This window comes from Molothrus aeneus, chromosome 3 (assembly GCF_037042795.1).
Source record: "Molothrus aeneus isolate 106 chromosome 3, BPBGC_Maene_1.0, whole genome shotgun sequence".
NCBI lineage: Eukaryota > Metazoa > Chordata > Aves > Passeriformes > Icteridae > Molothrus > Molothrus aeneus.
This window is the reverse complement of record NC_089648.1, coordinates 19,205,425-19,228,132: the sequence shown is the minus strand read 5'-3', so window position 1 is coordinate 19,228,132 and position 22,708 is coordinate 19,205,425. Positions and strand designations below refer to the sequence as shown.

Here is a 22,708-nt window from a genome sequence, read left to right as displayed (position 1 = left end):
TTGGATCTGCTACGCTAAAACTGTAAATCAAATTGACTTCTCATCTTATACCCGATGATCCTGAGATGTAAACCAGATGCTTAAGAGAAAAATAGATACACATATTAAATTTGCTGGAAAAATAAAGAGCCAAAAGGAAAATATTGATATCATTCAGTAAGTGTAGATATTTAACATAGCTGTGTTTGACTTTCTACAGAATAATTTATCTAATAAAAGCCTACTGAGGTTTAAAATAAAGCTATGTTTTTTCATTTATAAAGATTAATAGCTATATTAAGCAACTACTGTGAGCACAACAGACTCCCCTCATAATTTCCCTTTTCTGTCATATAAATACCTGAAGAAAAGAAAACAAAAAAGAAAGAAAAGGGAAAAAAGAAAAAGCTGGTAAGATGAGAACTATTATTAGAATAGCTAGTAAGCATGGCAAAATCTGACAAAGTGACAATTCATTGCAGATGATCACATTTATTTCAGAATTCAGGCTGCTGACTTTCAACCACCAAAGCCACATTACAAACACCAAATGAAATAATATTCCAACTTCATATTCCAGTGACTCAGTGAGTAGAACTGGCAAAGGCTCACCACTTGCAATAACTCCTCAGCTTAAAAAAGGGCAATGACTGCTCAGAGAGAAGACTGTGGCTTAGTTACATTTATGTCTCAAAACTCACGTTGATTCTAACCTTTTTTTTTTAAGACAGCTGAGATTTAGAAGTGTGAAATATTTGAGGGATAGCACTATATGAGATCAGATGTAACAACTGCAAGTGGAAATTTTCTTGCTTCTCAACACATTCATGGCTTTGACTGAGTGAAGAGGCCAAGAGAGTTCCTCAGCCACTCAGCTTTTAAGTGCCAATCCATCCCAAGCAGCAGCAGGATGTCTGCCTGTACATCTGCCACATGGGTTCTAGCTACCAGCACCTGCATCATTCCAGCCCTTCACCCCAAATAATCCTACCATACCGTACAGAGACCATACAGTCTCTTGTTTCAACAAAGATTTTACACAGCAACAGTCTTGTTGAGGAGCTGTGGGTATTGCCCAGGCAAAGGTGGAGTAAAATACAGAAAGTTTGGCTCCAGAGTGGCACTTTAGAGATAAGGACATGCACTACCCTTAAATGCACCTCTACCAGAGATTCTAAACCTATTCCATTCAAGCAGGGGATATGCAAGTATCCACACAGCAGAAACAGTAAAAAGTGAAGAATACAAATTACATTAACGTTACTCTTTGCAAAATGAGACTTACTTAACATAAGGCAGGACCCATGTGCAAGAATTCAAGAACTCTGCAATAAAGGGCAGTGCCACATTTGATGTGTGTGTTTATGGGTGGCAGAGACTAAAAATGAAAGGCAACTATTTGTCTGTGAGAACGTGGGAAAAGTCCTGCATCCTTCAGACTTGTCTCTACCTACCCTAATCACTTACATTGCTGTCACTATGCTTCCAGTGCATAAGCAAATGTTCACAGGGGCTAAATCCAACAAACATATTTTGCAAACAATGGAATACTTTCTAGAAAATAAGTAAAGTGCTGCTTCCTTTTTTTAGGATCAAAAGAAGAAATATGACAAATGAAGACATGCAGTTAATCACCACAGATTATGATGAGAAAATATTAGTACAAAGTGATTAATTTTTAATAGTAATTTAAGTAGACGCATGAAACTGCAGAACCCACTCCTTCCAGTTCTGAGTAAGTAATAGGTGAGGTATGTGCACTAAGAAAATTGCAGTAACATTTAATCCTATTCAGAATCGTTCAAACTCATTAACAGAAGTACAAAGTAACTTTAGGTTGAAAGTATTCTTTGCCTGTCTGACCCTGCAAACAACTGCTGCCACTGGGATTCTCAGCAGCAACGATTGTGTGCACAGACCCAACCTAACAACTAATCTCAAGGAAGCTGCTGGTGAGTGAGCCAGCAAACAGCTCTGACCTCAGATTTGCAAATGCTAACACAATAACCTCCCCATTTATAGATCTGCATAAAGCCACGAAGTGTAAATAGTTCCCAAACTCAGACTTACAAACAATACTGCTTTCTCCACATCCACTTCATACCTTCTCTTTTGTGGAAGGCAAGCATTTGTATAAAGGGACAACAGTAATACAAAATTTTATCTAGAAAGAGAGAAATTTTATTTAAAAAGCAAGTCCAGTGAACTGCTGGGATATCTGTTCTGTTCCCCAAAATACTCAGAGACAGAACACAAACCAGAATGGCACAACACTGGAACACAAGCACCATGAAAACTTCTCAGGAGGCCAACACTTGGTAGGAGCTGTAGGTGTTTTCATGTGTTGAGAAGAATATCCACATCCCCAGTATTTGCTTTTTCTGGGGTATTTTTCTAGTGGATGAATAGAAATGCTAGTTGCTTGAGCTGACTATAAACACTAACCTGAAGTTGAATAGTTTGTCCTTCTTCATCAGTTACAGAGAGTGGATAGTCATGAGCTGCATTTTAGGGCAGACAAATTGGGCTGTCAGTTCTAATGTGTGAACTGGGCTATCAGGTCACATTTTGGTTAGGAGCAAAGAAGCCTACTTATGAACACCAACAGCACTTAGAGATTAGCTTCTATTGTTTCCAAGGAGATTTAACAGGTCCCAGTATATATTAATCCAAGCACACACTGAATGAAAGAAAGAAAGGGAGTGCAAAGAGAAAGGGGGGAAAGAGAAAAGGGAAAGGAAGAAATAAAAGTGAAGGAAAGGGAGAAATAAAAGGGAGGAAGAAAAGGGGGGGAATGGGTGAATGGGGAAGGAAGAGAAGAAAGGAGGAAAGGAAGGAATAGGAGAGGAAAAGAAACAATTAAAAAAAAATCTGCACTAGAAACCAAACTCCTTCATAATACATTGAAACACAGAAGAGAGCTGAGACATCAACAGAAGACACGCTATGTTATCTCTTGATGTTATAACACAGGAGGTTTGTTTAATATGCTGCATTAATGGAGAAGCTCCTTAAGTGTAATATTACGATAGAGAGCATAAGAAATATCACTGAGGTCACTGCTGCTCTATTAACTGTCATCCTGTACAGAAATATTTTCTTTGAATACCATTAATGCTTTCTCCTTTCCTTTGTTCTGATTTCTAAAGGCAGCAGAAACTAAAACTTCATCCGCAATAATTTCTGCTTTCGTCTTGGCAGACTAATGGTATTAGACTTGTAAGAGAAATTTACCTTGGCAATGTCTGATGCACAGGTCTTTTCAAAAGAGATGTTGTTAGAAGGAATCCTATTAAGCAGGCTTTTTCACTACCCTCAAATCATAGGTGATAACACAATTTTAGTCATAAAGAAGATTGCTTAGTTTTATTTATTATTTTGAGAGCGAATCCATTAATCTGCTCCTCTGCATATCACGCATCTCTTTACGTAAGACCAAACTCAAGCTGCCCGTTCTCCTTGCTCTACTGGATTCATTTTCATAGACTGTCAAAGCCAGAAAGGATCAATATGATAATTTAATCCGATCTGCTGCTTAACACAAGCCAAAGATGTTCATATGGTAATCTTTCCATAATAAACTCAGTAATTTATGCTTTAAAATACACATACCTCTTTCTAAAAATGTATTCTTATATTTGAATGAATGAAATCTCTCAAAGTGTGAAGCAAAAATATTTTAGAGACTGCCAATTTTAGCATGTTCAGAAAAAGTGCAACTTGTGTAATAATCTTCTGGTTCATTACATGAGCATCTAAAATGTTCAAGCATTTTTAAAACTGTCAGGAATTGCTTTTATTTAGATCACAGCTAAAGAAAAACACTTTAAAGTCCACGATTTCTTTACAAAGGAGATTCTAACTACTGCCTTACCATTTCCCTAGGGATGCTGAAGTCTCTCTGAGGGCTGGATGAATTCTCAAAAAATCCAAGCAAAGTAATGAATGAGAAGTGTTGAGGGCTACTCATCGAGCAGGGCAAGTACAACCTGCAAACCACTCTGCTGTGATGGGAAGGGTTACACATCAAGTCAGCACTGCCAGATGAAAAGCTCAGAGAGTTTCTGAACATTTTTAGAGCCTTAATGATGGCTCATGTACAAGCAACTGTGAAGATTCACAGACACAAAAAGGTATATTGCTGATTTCCCCATTGCACAGATTGCCAAACCTGCCAAACGAGCAGCAATCTAACAAAGCTCGAAGAGCCTCTGTTAATACTTGGTGAGGATCTGGCTTCTCATTTGTAATAGCAGGACTAATTAAACTGGAATTTTGTTACTCTGCCTATTCTAACTGGGTACCAAGTGACTGATGATAATTTGTAAAGGCCATCCATTCCTAAGGAAAATACAAATATACTTACATGAAGTGACCCATGCCATTTCATTTTGGTATACTTTACTGTTTATATAAACTTTCATTTTTTTTCCATGTATCACTCATTTAGTAACTAGACTTTCTGAAATAACAAGCAATGCAGATCAGCCACTGCACACAGTCCATAACACGTTCTGAAAACACCCAAATACCAGAATGAGAGATACATGGGAGATGTTTTGGTATCAACAATCCTGTAAGAAATACAAACTAGTACTGGACAGAACTGTGAGAGCTAGAACAGGATACAGCATTCCAGATGGTCTAAAAGCTGCATTAGTGCCACTCAACAGATTCCCCTCTGAACTGTAGTTTTTAACCTTCCTACAATACAGGGGCAGGTAAAACTGAGGATAAGGCTTTGCCTCTATGGAGAAAACTGAAACATATGGAATAACCTCTTGTAAAAACAGTTATACAAATGCTGCATCTGAAACAAAAAGTGATTTTATTTTGGAATAATTCCTCCATTGGAATGATTTCACATGGGAAGCTCTTTGGAGCTATATATAATAAACTATAATAAACTTGGAATAATATCTTCTACCACAAGCATATGCTAGTAAATAGTCCCACAAATATTATTAATAGGCAAATAGTACTAATTAAAGATTAGATATTGAATTCTACTCAGATCACCTAGCAATAGAAAAAAAAATCAAATAGCTACTCAAGACTCCCCATACCATCTTATGTAGTTTTACATCCAATTTTTCTTCTTAGAAAAGAAAAAAAATCAACCCCTTTTTCTCATCCAACTAGCTGTATAAAAAGGGAAATGGCCAAAATACCCAACCTTGCACATGAGCACAGATTTAATTCTACCATCTGAAGCAAAATAATCACTGGCTTCCAAAGAGTTTGAAAGGCCAAACTTTAAAGACAGAACTGAATTATAAACCAACAGAACTGAAAACTACTGAATGTCTTAAAAATGTTCATTTTTAAAAAGGGCAAATTGCTGTACATGTCTCCCTGCACCCTTTAGCAATTTCAATATTATTTCAAGAAATCTCTACATTTGAAAAGTTTCTCCTTAGACTATGCAAGAATCTTTAATGTTGTTTCAGCTGTTCTCATAAATCTGAGACAATGCACCAAAATAAAAGTACAGTCAAAGAAACTGCATTTCTGTGGAAGAATCAATTGGGATACTTGAAAACCTGATTTTTTGTAACACTGACACAAAATTAAATATAGAAAAAGGTAAATTTTGTTCTTTGAGTGCAATGTATTCTGCTTTGTTGCTAATAACCCTTACCTAGAAAAGTAAATGAAAACACCACATTCTCGTATTTGTCCTGTGCCTAAAAGCTCATCAGCCTCTGCTGAATGCTACAGTATGAAGTACAACATCCTCAAAACCTATCCACAGACCCAAACATGCGTTTTTTAAGTAAAACTCTATGGGCTAAACCAAAATGATGTGTTCCTCCAGATCAGTCTGTACAAACTTTCTTATGATACTGAACAGGAGATGCAGCCAGGGCCTCAATCCCAGTCCAGCCCAGCCTGACATTGCTGTAGCATTCCTTCTCTGGCTCCTGGCCCACATCCTAAAAATTATTAAGAATCTTAATTTAGGTGCTGCTGGTTAAGCCCCACCAAGATCCATGAGAAAATGTACCGAAAATGCCTACTCCACCTTGTACTTCATGTGACCAGAAATCCACCTTGTACTTCATGTGACCAGAAACCTCCCAGGATTTGACCCCAAAACACAGCCCCACCACCCTAACACTGGGTCTCCCACAGAAACACTGGATGCTTGATGAAAAACACCATTATCTTGTCACATAAATGATTCAACATGCAGATGTCATAAGGGAAGCTATCCTATACATTTGTTATAAGTGGTGTTTGGACCCTGCCCTAGAAGCAAAGCTAAAATCAAAATCTTTTTCCAGGCACTGTGATTACTACCATGAAATTCATATGACAATTCACAAAATGACAATGTACTAAAGTCCTTTCCAATGTGAAGGGAAGCACAATATCTGATAATTGTTTCACTTTGGATTACACTTTAAAACCATTTGTTAAGGATAAATTTCCACAAGAAAACTCCCCACAAACAAGGTAAGATTTCTGGAGAAGATGCACCCTGGCAGATGTGCTGTTCTTGTAAGGAATGTGATGCTCCTCTCAAAGCTGCTTAAACTTGATTTTATTTCAGGTCTGCAACTAAATTTTTTTTGTAAATAGATTTAGGCTGTCAATTTCCAGGCATGCTGTGCCATCAGCATGTAGAGACTGCTGTGACAAACGTGGAGGCTGCAGCAGCAAATTTTATTATAAACTGGTAATTGAATTGAACAGGTTTACATTTGAATAGATTTACTGCAGCATGATCTCTGATATGCTGCATGAGACTGAAATCCTTGTCTGTACATAAAGAAACACTTGAGATGCAGCAAGAATAATTTCAGCTTATTTTAAGTCCATGCTAATCAATAAATTTATACCACTTTACACATGCAAGAAGTCAGTACATTATTTTTCTTAATTTTGTACATAGAGGATGTGGTCCAAGTCAAGAAGTCATCTCCAGACTTTCCTGTAGGTTAGAATAACAACATCCAGCTCCAAAACTACCTTCCAACAAGAAAAAAAAAATCTTTACTACAAATACAGTCTTACAAATGTACTGTGAATCAGTATGATTTAAAAAGTGGCCACTAAAGGGGGGAAAAATAAAATGCCCTTATATGTTCTTGCAGGTTGTTAAAATAGGTGGTAGATAAACAACACTGTCTTTTCAAAGTGATTAGTTATTTTGCGATTTAGAAAAAGGCATGTTTGTTTAGAGTAGGAAATTCATGCAATTCTTATTAAGAAAACTTGTGTGAATTATTTGAATCCATGGACGATGAACATTCAAACAAAAAAATATTACTCGCAATGTACATCTATATTATCCAACTAAATTATCTCAGTTAACAAAATTGTATGCAGAAACAGTAAATCTGCACACAAATCTGCTGAGATAATTACTCATTTGCAGAGGAGACAACTTCCTCTTGCAGTCCCAGAAGCTGCACACAGCCTAGATTTTTTAAAACGTATGCATGTTAATGCATGTACAATAGTGCCCTCAAAATTCAGAGGAAAAGGATTAAATCAATTCACCTGCACGTGCTCTTGGTAGCACTGTTTCATTTTCAAAGAAGTTGCTCAATATATCTGTATATTAGGTAACTGGTGATACAGGGTCTTAACTTACTAAGAAAAGATGCTAAGAAGCACAGTCCTTTTCAAAAGGTGCCATATCCAGTCATCCCTTTCTTATTACAGTTTATCTAAGCATCATAATTTCACCTTCAAGAGACTGCTCCTAGTGGTCAGTTATAGGAGGATTTTGGCATGTAAGAACTCTCCCATAACCACTGAAGAGAGGGTCAAATCCTGCCGCTCTTACTGAGGCAAAATCTCCATCGAATCTGACAGGAGTTTTGCTCAAGTAAGACTAAGGACAGCAGGATTTGGCTCACAGGATCATAGCATCTGCCAAAGCAGTTGCACAGAACAAGGTTTATTCTTAGTAAGTATAATCCAATAAGAATATGTCTGTAGGTGCGTGATAGACCTAATTTGTCCATCATCTCACCACTGGTTTATGTTGTTTCTTGGATTTTTACCCCAACAGCTGCATACTTACCCTGTTTTGCATTACCACCAACCCATTTACAAAAATCAGCCAGTTATTAAAGCTGAGTTTTCAAGCACTGACAAAGCAAAATTGAACAGGATTGTTTTGAAGTGGTTGCTTAACACAAAGTACTCTCTATTGGATACAATACTTAGAGAACACTATGCTGATTTTATTTCAAATGTTTATCTAGTTCAGAAGTGCATGGCATCTTTCTTGGTGGTGACAGTGCCCTAAAATAATAACGTGTGTAATACATGCACTTACAAGTGTATTCTTGCATATACATTAACAACAATGTAAGTGCATAGCAGGCAACCAAGATTTGAGGAATCACCTCTTTGTGTCACATAGATGAAGCAGGTTCCAGGTAAGACAGCATCATTTCTTGAGTATATTTTCTTGCATTCAATAGCTTCAAAATGTAATTGATGAATTAAAACATTCAATATATACTTACAGTGAGGGGCAGGGTTCTCAGACACTTTTAGGAAAAAAAAGGGGAGGAGGGTGGATTCTCCTCTTCTGTGTGCCAAAATTTGCTTCAGTGTAGTTACAGTAACTTCAGTGCGCGCGCACACACACACACACACACACACACACACACACACACACACACACACGATACTTGTTTAAATTGGAAGTAACCCTTTCCATTTGTCCTGATGGAATGAAAACTGAATAAAAGGAAGGCACAGTGTGTGTTCTGATTTTCTGCCAGAACTGGGACAGAGTGGATAAGGCATGGGGGAAAGAAATCTTTGGGAATTCTGATGGTTATTCTATCAGTTACTTACTGAAGGAGATTGAATGCTGAGGTACATTTTGCTGTACTACACAAGATGATGAACTCTGTGTGGATAAAGCATGATTCGATAGCTTAGAAGCAGATGTCAGAAAGAGCAAGTATATATGAAAATTGCCTTTGCAATAACTGATTAGAACACTCACCAGTCTCTCTTCTTTCCTGATTGCCCTACAGTTGTAGCAAGTGTTTGCAGAGAGATACAGATTGAAGTGGTCAGTCTTACCTTCTTTCAGCATGCCAACTTTTAGACACTTCATGAAGCGGCAGGCTTGGCAGGACTTGCGTCTGCGCTTTGTGATTTCACATTCATTCGTTGCTGGGCAGCTGTACTCTATGTTACCTGTGGTGGAACAGACAGGGGAAGAGGTGCTCAGATTCACTGACTGACCAACACAACAGATATACAAAAGTACTCATACAATTGCCTTTGTATTTAATTTTAGAACATATCAAGAGTAAGCAGAGCTACAGAAAGGAAACGGCTCTCAAGTAAAAATAAATAGCTGAGTTAAAAGATGAAGTTTTTCACCCTTTTTTTAAAATCTAGACATCTACATGAAAGAAATATATACAAAACTATAAGTAATGTGAGTCTGTGCCTCACTCCAAATATGGTCCCTAGGAAAATCCTTCATGTATGTTATTCCTGCTGAGAGAAGAAAGACATTTTGTCATTTATTTTCTGTACCAAGCCACAGGCTTAGGCTCCTTCTCTGAGCACTCTTTATTTTCCTTTTTAGCCAATTTCATTAGTCTCTCTTTGCCTAGAATTCAGAAGGAGGACTGCTTTACTGCATAATCAACTATAACAGGTACCACAGAATTCACCCTTCTTCCACTACAGCTGGCAAAGAGCATAAGGCAGGACTTATTGGGACTGTTACCACCACATCTTGCATGTTCTGCAACTACCAGGCCAGATCTCTGCTCCAGGACATCTCTTCTCTCTATACTTTTGACCAAGTTCTTGTACTGAGAGGCATCAGGAATAGGATCATTCCTGCCAAGCTGCCAGAATAGCAAAAACTAAAAGAGATGCTTGCCTTTGCCCCTGCTTCTCCCAGGTCCCCTCTTAAGGCCTACAACAAGCTCCATCCTTAAATGTGAGCCCTTTTCATCATGGGCAAAGCAGCCTCTTTTCTTCTTTGTTGCTACTGCTTAATTCATATTATTTCTCCTCAAAAATCAGAAAATAAGAACTCGCAAATGAACGAGTAAAATACAAGAGCAGTTTACTTTTTTTAAATCACATCTTTGGGTATCCAAGTCCAAATGCGAGAACATCTGTTCTCTTTTGCCCTGGTACCACTGCACTTTTCATAAAACAGCTCAGCTCAGCTTATTCATCTGCCCAGCCATGCATCCCATAGCCCAACATTACATCCAGTATGACAGACTTGGCAACAGCTGGAAGTTACACTGGGAAACTGACTTTCAAATAAAGTATCTTCCCAATCAGTCTGTCACATCTTGCTTTAAAGGTATTTCTTTATTTTCTAACCTCTTCGCCCTGTGATAAAGTGCATTAGTATCTTAATGAAAATGCATTCTGTTTATTGCCCTCTTGGGAAGCAAGAGGTCATCACACCAAATGCATAAATTGTCATCAGAGACAGTCCGAGCATAATCGCAATTTTGCTGCTCCATGTTTGCTGCACTTGGGGTCCATCAAAGTCCCCTGAAACATGCACAGGTTCTAATAATTAGCATAGAGTCTGTCTGGGACCACAGCATTGATGAAATATTTCAGAGTTAATCACACTTCGTAAACACTGATTTATATTGACTACCTTTCTCCAGACTGATGTCTCCTCATTAAATATCACATTAGTGGATTGCAGGATTGCACAAAGACTCAAATGCTCAGCAACTGCTAATTCAACAGGAAGTAATACTTAAACCACTTACATCTATTGAAAATTGCTTAAGTACTTATGATAAAGGAGGTCTGCATAGCAAAATGTGCACTCTGCCAACACAACCAGCACATCTGGCACAACCTTTTCAAGCCTTTGCAGGCTTTCTTCCCCCTGGACATTGCTGCATGAGTGAGTTAGCAATGCTGGTGAGTGAAACTGATCTTGGTATGCCTGAATGCTAATGACAAAAGTCAAAGCAGTTTAGTCCTTTTCCCCTTTCTTAGCTGCTGTGGAGAAAGCTATTTCAGAAACTGAAGGAAATGGTGGGTAGGGAATTCAGCACAACAGTTCCTGCAAAAGGTCTTTCCAATACACATTAGAAAAGTTAGGAAATAACACTTTTGGAAGGATAGGTAGAAAATGATGGTAAGGGCAAGCTTAAAAAAGGATTCACATTATCCTCTCCTTCTAACAAGGCATTCTTAGAAAGGCACAACCACTACACAGGAAGACCTTCAAATCTTTCACAATTTGTATCTAATGAATTTCATTACACTACAGTTATAAATGTATTACCATTCCTATCTTAAAAAAAAAAAAGGAGAAACAGGGAATCAGAAATGCTTTGCACAAGATCAAAGACAAACATACCTTTGCACAAGGTCAGAAACGATCTTGATCAAAAACAAGATCAAGATTATAACAGAGAACTTCAGGAAGCAAAGCTCTCTACCAGGGCAGGTGGAATAGTCTCATTGTATCAAGAGATCCCATCCCAAGATACAAAGGTACAGGTGCCAACACCAAGAAGCAGCATTCAGAACCAGAAAGATAAACGCAAGATTGCTCATTTCATTATGCAGACACTTCTAATCCATACCCTGACATTTCACATTTTTGCAAACTATGCAACAGTCTGCAGCAGGCACAGTGTAACTTACTTTTCCTGCAAATTCTTGACACCTAAAGAATGCTATAAGGAGCTATTATTCTAGTCACTTGGATTCCAATACTTTAGCTTACAGGGGGAATCTCCTTTCAATTTAAACTGCTTTTCTTTAATGACTTGTATTTTATAGCGGACACTCAATTTTTGGTGTTGTAAAATGAACTTGGAAGATGAAGATGCTACAAAGAATTCCTCCAACGAGCTCAGCAGAATTACAGGAATAGAAACAAAGATCCACATCTTAGCAATGACCACAGCTGACCTCATAAAGTGGTTCCAGCATTTTAGAACGGGGCTGCACTGCAGTAAGGGTTCAAGGAACAAACACTTTGCCTCCAGAGCACATGTAGATGCAGTGGATATCTATATCATACTAAATGGGATTTTACCTAGCACTCCAAGTATTTGTGGATTTACTTTCATTAAAAACCTGAATTTACTGCACATTCCAGGTCATTAGAGCTTTCATAATTTCTTATTCACTTCTAGATATGAATTTCCATTCAAGATACTCAGATCTGCATTTTATTTCAGAGGAAGATCCAGAAGGAATCTCTATCAATTCTTTACTTACTTCAAGATGCTAGAGGCTGAAATTGAGCAGCTAGGAATAGTAAAAGCTGAGTTTCCCCAGTCCTGTCAACAGCTGGAGAGGAAGTTGTGTTACACAGTGAACAAAATCAACATGGCAGCTCCGGGTCTTTAAACTGGGCTGACAAGAGCGATTGAGCGATTTATAATATCTCCTGGCTGCTTTTCAGAAAGAACTGGGCTCTGATTACTTATTTCAGAGTCTTTTGTAGAATTAGTTTGCAGGCAATATAATTTTCTCACTTACTCCTTAATAGAATCGTGCAGCTAGCTGGCTGATAGAATAACAGCATATATGTAAAACTCCTGCCTAAAGTGCCAGGGGATAATTTTTATTCCTTTCAGTAGCGTAATGGACTTTTACAGTTTGGCAGTTAAAGGGCTGAGTAATATAAATTAGTGTGACGCTTGAAAATAAAAATATATGTCAAATCTTCACTCCCCAAACACATTTCCCTGTGCTAGAATAATATAATGGGATTTATACCAGTCTAAGCCCCTTTTCTTTTTTCATGTGCTGAGGAATGTTTATTTAAAACTAGTTCCTTTTCTACTGGTCTGTTAAATTTTAGTATCCCAGCCGAAAGATGAGAAAATACTTCTAAAACACTGTGCTTACCAATAGCAGCTGAAAAACTGAAAACATGACGCCATTTGATCCTGAGATAGCAGGTGAGCTGCTAAAACTTACCCTGGATACGCAGCTCTCCAATTTTACATGCTTTAGACAGTCACATCACACACAGCTCAGGATAAATGCGTCAAGGTACCATTTCTTTTTTACCTCACAGATGACGTTTGGATGTTACTTGAACTGTGAGCAGTGAAGAAGGAACAATTTTTGTGGTACAGGGACTTACTCAATGGCTATACAAGTCAGGCAACTGAGTGGATTTAGCCAAGATTCTCAAAACCATTTTGGCCATTTCTTGCACAGAATTGACAGTGACATTAAAAGTGGCAGGTCAAGCAAGAGCCACGGCAAAGAGGAGGTCACTGAAAGCACTGGGCCTCCTGCCTTGGTAGAAGTTATTGTCATCAACACATCTTCAGAACATCCCAGATATTAAAAGTGAGAAGCTGGCTCTAGAAACAGGCTGGAACAGGGGTCTCTCTTCTACCAATACTGACAAAAATAGAACAGACATCAAGTCCTAGCAGAAGCTTTATTTCCTTTTTCATACTGCAATATTACACCAAGATGTAAAAGGATTTCTACAAGCTATTGAAGTATGCTCAGGAAATTTTTGGACAAGTAAAAGCTATGAGGAAGACTTAAGTGCAGGGTGAAAAGGTGTTTGGAAAAAATAGGCATGAGCCACTTAAAAAAGCAAGAGGAATACTGAAGATATCAGTACCAAAACTTTTGCTGTGTGGGAATGTAGGCTCAGAAGGAAAAAAGAAGGAAAAAACCAAATGAACCAACATTCCTTCAATGTAATAATTTTCTGCTATAATCTGTTCATGAAGCTGCATTTCAGTTCAATAAAGTTCCATTTTTCTCCCAAAGTTTCTCTTTCACATTTTCTAACTTACTACCTTTCTTTCAAAAGCTTTTATTTCAAAACTGAAGTGTTCTCATTCTTCATAGAGACTACTGCTTAACTGGATTTAAGTCTTTCTGCAGTGAAGTTTATCTCAGGTACCCCTTCATGCTCTCTTTTCCTGGGTGACAGACCCAAAGGAATACATCTGCTCGCCTGTGCATTGCTATGCATCAAAACTCCAGAAATGGAAAGGAGCCAGGATTACATCCATAGGGCTTCTGGGACTTAATAAAGAGAACTCAGAGAGAGAGAGAGAGAGAGAGAGAGAGACACAGGAGAATCTAAGCTAACACAGAGAGTGAATTTCACTATGTTAGGTTACACCTTTATACATAATCCAACCAGAACAGAAAAGAATAGCTCTTGAGAATCTGAGAATGAGGAGCTCTTGGAAATCAAGAGTAACAGGCTAACTGAATAGAAGGACAGAGAAACAAGTCCCAGACTTGAAAATCTTTTCCATGTTTATAGGTCTTAATGAAGCTGAACTGAGGAAAGTAAAAATATTTTCTCTCAGGCTAAAGTTTCAGTTCTTCCAGACTCTGCTCTCTATTTTGCAGTCAAAACTTAGCTGAATTTGAGTAAATATTTTCACATGTAAAAGTACCCTCATCGGTAAGGTTTCAGAGTAGGGTCAGGCTGGAATGAGGCCAGATTTGAACATAAATAACCGAATCTAGTTTTGCCTGACAAATCCTCAGACAGATTCACCTGATACTGCAAGAAAGCTCTATGAATTATAGACCTACCATGAATTCTGCTACAGGTCATCTGGAGATGATTAAGCATAAAGTTGACTGTATTCACAGCTTTTCACCCAGGTGACTTCAGACACAATAGTGTACACACAGAGTTACAGAACATTTAAAAATTTGGCTCCCAAATGTCTCAAGTATCTTTTCAAGATGACAGGACTGTGTATGAAGGGTTATGTTTGATCTCTTGCTTATGTTGCCTTTTCTGTTAGAGTAAGTAACTAAGGAATAGCAGCTAGTTTTTAAACATGGTGCTTGACAGAGGGACATGAACAGCTTAAAAGTACATTTTTAGTGAAGTCATTATGTTGAATTGCTTTGAAGAAATCAGTGTACTGTGTTAGAGAACTAAAACATATTTAGAACTTGCCTTTTTTTTTTTAATTCTTAGAAAGCAACATGATGATTTAAAGCAAAAATGTAAAGGTGATGCTGGCTACTCTGATTACATGACAGTCTTATATCAGCCTCTAACTTTAGGTAGATTGGTTTCCAGCATCATAAAAAGTCACCATAATTTTCAGTATCAGACTGGTATTAGCGGGTGTTGAATCTGTAACGGTCCAACTACCTTTGAATCCCCCTGTACTCAACTTATTCACAAGAAATGAAGGGCATTTAGGTCACCTTTAAAGTGAACAAATGCTTTGAAGGCACAGAGGGAACTGATCCCCTGCTACCTGGTAGTCACTTAAGAGCTGTTCAAGTCAGAAAGACTGAACTATCTCTGTTTGGTCCCAACTGGTATTTTATCTAGGTCAATTTTGATCCATTCTACTAGGATAGCATGGAGGATTGTCTTTGTTTGTTTATAAGCACACAGAGTATCTCAGTCTGTAAAGCTGCAAACTGAATCATTTTCACACCAGAAAAAAAAGGTCATTAAAAAGTTATACAAACATTAACATAAATCACTTGCTAGCTGAGATTTCTCATGTCTCCGGTTTCAAACAAGACAGAGCTTTGTAAGTGGGCTGGAGGCTTTCAGAGATGTTTATAACAAAACAAGATGCAGACCTAATTATAATGGCATTGATACATACTAGTGTACCAGCATTATTTGTAAATCACATCTCTTTTGCATTATTTCTGAGGGGTTCAAAATAGCCATGCACCAATCAGGATGCTCATTCTTACTCCCAAATCATCTAAATGCTTATTACAATTTTCAAGGTTGTAAGGAAAGCAGAGATAGTAAAAAAAGATAGAACAATCTGTATACTTTTAAGCTTCTCTCTGAGAAGCTGGTTCTGAGATTTCACCATGTTTATATTTTATTGTCTCATCTTGTTTAGCTGCTACAGCTACACAATGACATTATGACAGGATAAAGAGATGTGTTGGAAGGAATTAAAAATGCTCGCTTGCTAGTCTGGCTGGCCCACAGGCACAGAGAAACTGGGGAAAATGCAAGATATCTATCACTGCTTGCTTAAAATATTCTTTGAAAGAAGTGCTGATGCACAGACTTCCACTTATATAAGGAAGGTGAATGATTAGATCAGGTAATGATGGATTCAGGTGACATTTAGTGCTCAGCTCACTGGAGGGCTGCCATCTTTGCACCAGAGCCAAGGTCCACAGGCCAGTGCACCAAGATGGGAGCCTCCACCCTACCCTTCTATAAAACAACAATAATCTTAGCTATCAGCATAGAAGCTGAAAAGCCATAAAATCTTGTTTGATTTTCTTTCATTTCCTCCTCAAAAATGTATTACAGAAGACAGCTTTCAGAAATGCAAAATACCCTTTGGAAGCCACTTCAGTCACATGCAACTTCAAATCAAACTTTATGTTGCCTTATCTGAATGTACATACCTAGTTCTACCTTTCTTGATTAAAACTTCCTGATTGAAAAATAAAAATGTATTTACTGTAAAGTGTTTGCATATTTACAGTTCAAACTGGCTCAATAATGGGTCAACACTCTAAACAGGACTGAAAAACCTGAACATTGGAGGGATTAAAAACAACTCTGAGTAACCAGAGAGCTGAACAAAGTACAGAGAGTTTGGGCAGGCTTTGAAGACAACGGGAACATCCCTGCAGAACTGTAGAGCTGAAGGCTCTTAGCTGAGCAGCATAGAATGAGATGGCAGAAGACAACAGCATTTCAAGGATAGAGTATTCCCTGTTTGTGTTAGGAGACATGGACAGGCAGCAACTCTCAGGGATGAAATGATAAAACAGTGAGGGTTTGACTGCAGGGCTTCTTACCAACTACTGCTTTACTCACCCTGTGTATACACAGAACATTGATGCCTCACTGCTGTTCATGCAACAGTTTTTCCTCAAAAAATAAACATATAAACAAAAAACCCCAAAAAAGTAATAATTCAAGAACAAAGACTACTGAATGCAAAATATTTAGCTTTTGTGGGGAAAATTCAAACAATATCGAAGGAAATGATAAGTAAGATCTGAGACTTTTGTGAGAAGCCTTATGAGGAATGTGCAGGCTTTACACATTGTCTTTTCAGGCTAGTTTAAAGAGTCCAAAGACAGCAGTCTGGACAATTTGGAACGAGGGAGGATGAAAGTCTTCTAGATGCAGGCCATTAGTTTAGAGAGATAAAAGCTAACATAAAACAGGATAATAATCTGTCTTGAACCTGAAAGTCATATCATCTCAGCCCTCTCCTGAAAGCAAGAATACCAGTTCAATCCACCTGCTGAAATGTTTAAGTTATGAACACTGAGTAATTACATATGATTAATGAAAATGTATACTTACTAGTATATATGATAACTGACCAAAACTGACCAAAATTATGATAAATATATTTACATTAAATATTCACTACAAAATATCTAGCAAGTACAAGACCTCTGTGTTGAACACAAGACTTTGAACCCAGCTGACAACTGAAAATTCTTTTTTTTCTCCTCTTTCTTTTAATGAAAGCTCAGAGTTTTCAAGATAATACAGTGCACAGCAAAAACTGTGAAGAGACCCTAAAAATCAATAGACCTGTAACTATTTTTAGTTGTTGCTATTTTCTACCATCCCTGATGTTAAGCCAATTTTGGGAAGATTTGGCTGTGTGTGTATTTCTGTGAGACACTTGCAATCAGCCACCATGTAAATTATCACAGAAGCAAACTGAGAGCTGCAGCTGAGTGAGTGCTAGGCTGAGCAGAGAGAACATCCAGTTCTTCCATACCTTATATCTCACAAAAGGGGCAGAACATCACTGCATTCTACTATGACCTAAGAAGACACCAATTTTATATATTGAGCTCTTTTTTGGTGTGTTCGTTCTCTTTCATTTTTTTTAGCGAGGAAATTGCTTGTTTCTAATTTTTTCTAATATTATTGATTTTTATCATAATTATGCACACTTTACCAAAACTGCAAACCTATTTTTGGGCTATGATAACAAATATATATTCTAAAATGACAAAATTACTCCTTCTTATACATCAAAACAGGGTTAATTTAATTTCTTAATGTTTAAGGAAATAAGCAGGAATTGATTCCAGGAGGCTGGATGTTATTTAGACTAAACTGCTAAGTTGGAAAGGGAATGACAATCTCCATTACCCTTAAAAACGGGTGTATACTCTACATTAGAGTGATATTTGCCTTGTGTAGGAGCTGCTAGGTGCCCTGTGAGGCTTCTATCTTGTGTGAGATGCTGGTGGTGCACAAATAACTGTGCTGGCTCTCTGGGCAGCTGCCTGTGGCCTCCACCTGCTGAGACCTCAAGAGACTCCTCTGGAATGGAAAGATTCCCATTGACTCAGTGGAAAGGACATCAGGCCTTACACGAACACAGGATGTGCTTCATAATCTGACTTTATCAGCTCAGCCTTCCTCTCCCTGAAGTCAGGGCAGTTGTGCCCATGATTTCAAAAGGAATAGCACTGAGGATCTACAAGTCTGAGCTAATTTAGTAAACTGATGAATGATCAACAAGGGTTTGGGAAGTCCTATGTTCTTTTTCATTGAATCTATAATAAAGTACTCATCACAATTAAGCTATTAGCATTTAAAGTAAGAAATTCTTTGAGCGGAAACATGATATCCCTACATATGCACAGGTACAATATTTGACACCTGGTTTTCTATTCTGTCTTTCAAAGCCTGTTGCCTGTTGTTTCTGTTCTCCTGTTTTCTTAGTTGCAGTAATGCAGCAGCAAACTCATTTTAAAAATAAGCAGAGAGAGAGAGAGAGAAGGAACATTATATGAACAAGGAAATGAAACAGTACAGGGAGGAATGACCTCCAAAGCACTGGAACTAAATTTTATCAATTAGAACAAAAAACCTCAGGGGAATTACTCCTCATGCAAGCCTAAAGGTAGAATTTTCCCATTCAAATCATGAGGAAGCACCTTTTTTCTTTTATACATTTTGTCACCTACCAAAACCCATGGTTTGATTCACCCAAGTAGCTTCCATTATTTTGGATGGTACCTGAAAATTCTCAGTATTTGTGCCAGTTTAGTCAGGACCATTGCTAAAGATGCTGCCATGACATTATGATGGGTAATGTACTTCCTATTCTTAGTTTCTTCATTATGGCTTTTCTTTTCAATGCTTGGTTTTGCCCTGCTGCATTTTTTTTTGTCTTCACAGCACTGTCACCTGCTGATGCAGCTCGTGCTCCAACCGCACTGAGACTTTTTGCACAGCTGCCAGTTCTAACTTGAGCTGCGTGGCCAAGTCCAGGTTGCTAATCTGGAGGATGACGTCTCTGCCTTGTGCTCCCATGCCCAGAAACTTTCTGTCTGTGGTGTGGTGTAAAATTGCAGGTTACCTATTACTGCCAGAAGTCAACACTTCAATCAGGTTTTGTTTCTGTAGCAGTTTTTTTGGTGCTCAAAATGCAACTAAAATAATCGCGCATCAATTCAGTCCTGTAGGACAGCTATTACACAGCAATTAAAGACCATTTATAAAAACAGAGTTGCTAGTTGAAATTGGTGCTTGAAGTTTAGCAACCAAAAAATAAAAATTGCTTCAGTAGAAACATTTTCTGAGCTTTTCTGAAAATGTTCTTGAAGGTCAAGTGAAATCACCTACCTCTTTTTACTTTTTCCAATACAGAGAATTGAAATGAGCAAATTGTCTCTGTATGTGTGCTTATTTTACATATAAACCCCGGCCACCATTAAGAATCTTTGTTTACTGGTTGCCAACAGTGTAACACTCAGCTCCATTAGAACAACTGAAGTATAATCTTTCTTTTGAGTGTCTGGATTTCCCTCATAAAATGGGGTCTTCATGCTGGTAAAAGCCTCAAATCTCCCCAGCAGCAAAGTGGAAGAGAGAAGAATAAAATGGCCACTGCCTCAGCAATATATAAATCAATTTCCTTACTAATTTTACATTAAATATGGAAGCACTATACTTAAGACCAAACATTTTTTTAATTTGGGATATATAAAATTACAAACTGAAGCTCACTTTATGTTCATTCTTAAAAAGAAAACTATATAACCAGACTGCATTGCCTTTCCTGAGAATTTCAGGTGCTCAACATGTATGAAAATCAAGCAGGTTTTATTGAGAAGCTTAAATTTGGACTTAGCAACCTAATTTTAGTCTCTGAAGTCTGAGTTTAATTTAATGTGACACTATATTCCTGCACAGGCCAAGCTTGGCCTCATGTTCTTTAAATAAAGCACCTTCAATTTTACTTGAACGGATGATATCTAAATCAAAGTAGAAGGTTATTTTGTCTCCATAGGTTCTGAAGCTAGAAAAAGCAGTCATGCAAATTTTCCCATTTGTACTAATTTATGCCAAAATATGTGGCATATTTGTAATAGGTATCAAGAGCAGATTAGTAAAAAATACTGAGCAGAGACCAAAAGCTGCCAACTTACTCTCCTTAGAACGTGATCTTACAGTTATTTGACAAATTCATTTAAGGTCACTGTATATAGTGGGTGAAAGACCAGTTATCAATACACTGATATGCACAAAGCACTACACCACTGCATTTTTGTTCCAATTTCACATGCACTGGTTCTTTCACAAATATAAACTAGATTTCTGTGACAATTTAAGTACAGTAGCGGTCTATCTAGGAGCAACACACTAGCACAATCCTGTGTGCCAGCCACAGGGCGTATTCAAGAGGCGTCCATGACAACCTTCAGAAAATGCTCCACTTTCTTTGCAACAATCATTTACGGGAATCCAGACAAACTCTCAGAGAAAACAAATCTGAACATCCACTGGTTAGCTCCAGCGCTTTTCCATTTTTTGGAATCAAAATAAACATGGCATGTGACAGGCAGAGCTCCCAAAGAAGCCCAAAGGGGCTTCTTCACGAGCAACATCTGTAGGACCAAGCAGTACGAAGAATGAAAAGGCACGGTCTGAAGTGCTAACAGGCTTCAGCCCAAGACCATACATGTTCATTCTGAGCAAAAGAAAGCAAGATTAACAAATAACCAACCTTGAATCGTCCTCTTGAAGAAAGCCTTGCAGGCCTCGCAGGAGGCCACTCCGTAGTGGTACCCTGACGCAATGTCACCGCACACCAAACACAGTCTTTTGGGCATCGAGTTCAGCATGTATTCACACTTGGTCTGTGAGTCTTCAGCAATGGTACTGGAGCAGTCGTCGTACCGTTTCCTGACCGGCCCGTTGCCCCCCAGCCCTGTGGCCGAGGGGTAGAGGGGAGGCGAGTCCAGCCCGTTCTGATGGCCATTCATGGTGGAACTGTAGCTCCCGCTGGCGTCGGAGGAGCCACCGGGGCTGTGGTGGTTGATGCTGTCCGTCAGAGAGGCGGGGCTCGACGGTTCCGTCTTGATGTACGACGAACAGCTGGAATCAATGTGTCGATCTTTGCTTGACATTCTGCAGAGAAGCCTGCAGAGGGGAGAGAGAGAAAGAAGAATGTGTGTATTAAAGACAGTGCTCTTTAAGGCTGCTCTGGAAGGGTTAGGGGCTGCACATCATTCATTCATTAGTCAATACTTCTTGTTCTACATGAAGGTAATCAGCATAAGGGCATGACAGAGCTTTGTCAAAGCTCCAGACAGGCAGTAAACAAAAACTTTAAAGAGACCAAATCCTTCTGTTGTCCCCTCCACCTGCCCTCTAGGCTACGTGTCAACTTCACATCAACTCTAAATTCTGATTTTGTCATCAACCAAGTAAAAAAATTTTATAATTACTATTAGATGGCCTGGCTATTAAACGTCTTCATTTTTCCATCTCTACTTTCTTTCTGTAAATTCCACCATTATCAGAAACAAATAGTTTCAAGTTTGATCACATAAATGCTCTGCTCTGTAATTAATATTTGTCAAGACACTTAACTAAAACACATATCCATTATCTATTGATCTGATTCAAGAACTGAAGAGCAGGTCCCTTGCAATCTTTTTTTCTTCATTAATACTGCTTTATTATAGATACAGCTATTTAGTAACGAAGTAGCACATCAACGGGGTACTCTAACAAATAATTACAGCTGAACTCCATTTTCACAAAATCTAAGTGAAATGATTCATCAGCTGTGGCTGCAATTACTTTCCAGCCATTATCCTCAGACTAACCAGTAATAACTACAGCACTATCCCATATATCTACAGCTCTATAGGATCTGACATTTTATGTGCTCCATTCTTGGATTTAAAACATGTATTAGAGGAAATTTTACATATAGGTTTTGTCTTTCAGAAAGTGAAATTTTTTTCTTCTCAGTTCTCATAGTTTCAGAACTAAGCATCTGAAATAAAACTACACAGTATCTGATCTAACAAATTTTTGCTTTCTACAGGGAGGACTGGGGGGAGAAAACTTCATCTATTTCCATCCCCAAGTTTTTTACTATTAACATATTTTGGGATGAACAAAGGACAAAAATAATAATTAGAAAGCTCTGATTCAGATATTATCTTCGTTTTCTCCAGCTGTGATTATGAGACCACAGTAGTAAATGGCCTATCCAGCATTTTCCTGACAGTACTCTCACAAGCTGTCGAAGTCAGATCATAGCTATGAACATTTCTTTAGAAACACTAACTGCAGAAAATCAACTATCCTATAGGACCACCTGGAGCTATGGATTTGTGTTTTCAAAGCAAATATGTTAAGTCCAGACAATTTGACTGACATAATTTTCTGAAGTAATTTTTGAGATCTTGTCTTCATTTTTCCACTTCTTTTTATTTAAGAACAAAAATTTTTCATCAATTTCTACTTTAATATCTGGAATCAAATTCA

The 22,708-nt window shown here is 38.1% G+C and overlaps 1 protein-coding gene across 9 annotated transcripts in view; it reads right to left on the bottom strand.

Moving 5' to 3' along the window:
- ESRRG (estrogen related receptor gamma) overlaps positions 1-22,708 on the bottom strand; it is a 371,220-nt gene that overhangs the window by 101,846 nt on the left and 246,666 nt on the right. For all 9 annotated transcript variants that reach the window (XM_066546421.1, XM_066546417.1, XM_066546420.1 and 6 more), the window contains 2 exons: positions 20,931-21,346; positions 9,040-9,156 (listed from right to left, as the gene is read on the bottom strand). In XM_066546421.1, the coding sequence (XP_066402518.1) occupies positions 9,040-9,156; positions 20,931-21,333 (520 nt within the window). In that variant the 5' untranslated portion in view covers positions 21,334-21,346. The remainder of the gene's footprint in view (positions 1-9,039; positions 9,157-20,930; positions 21,347-22,708) is intronic.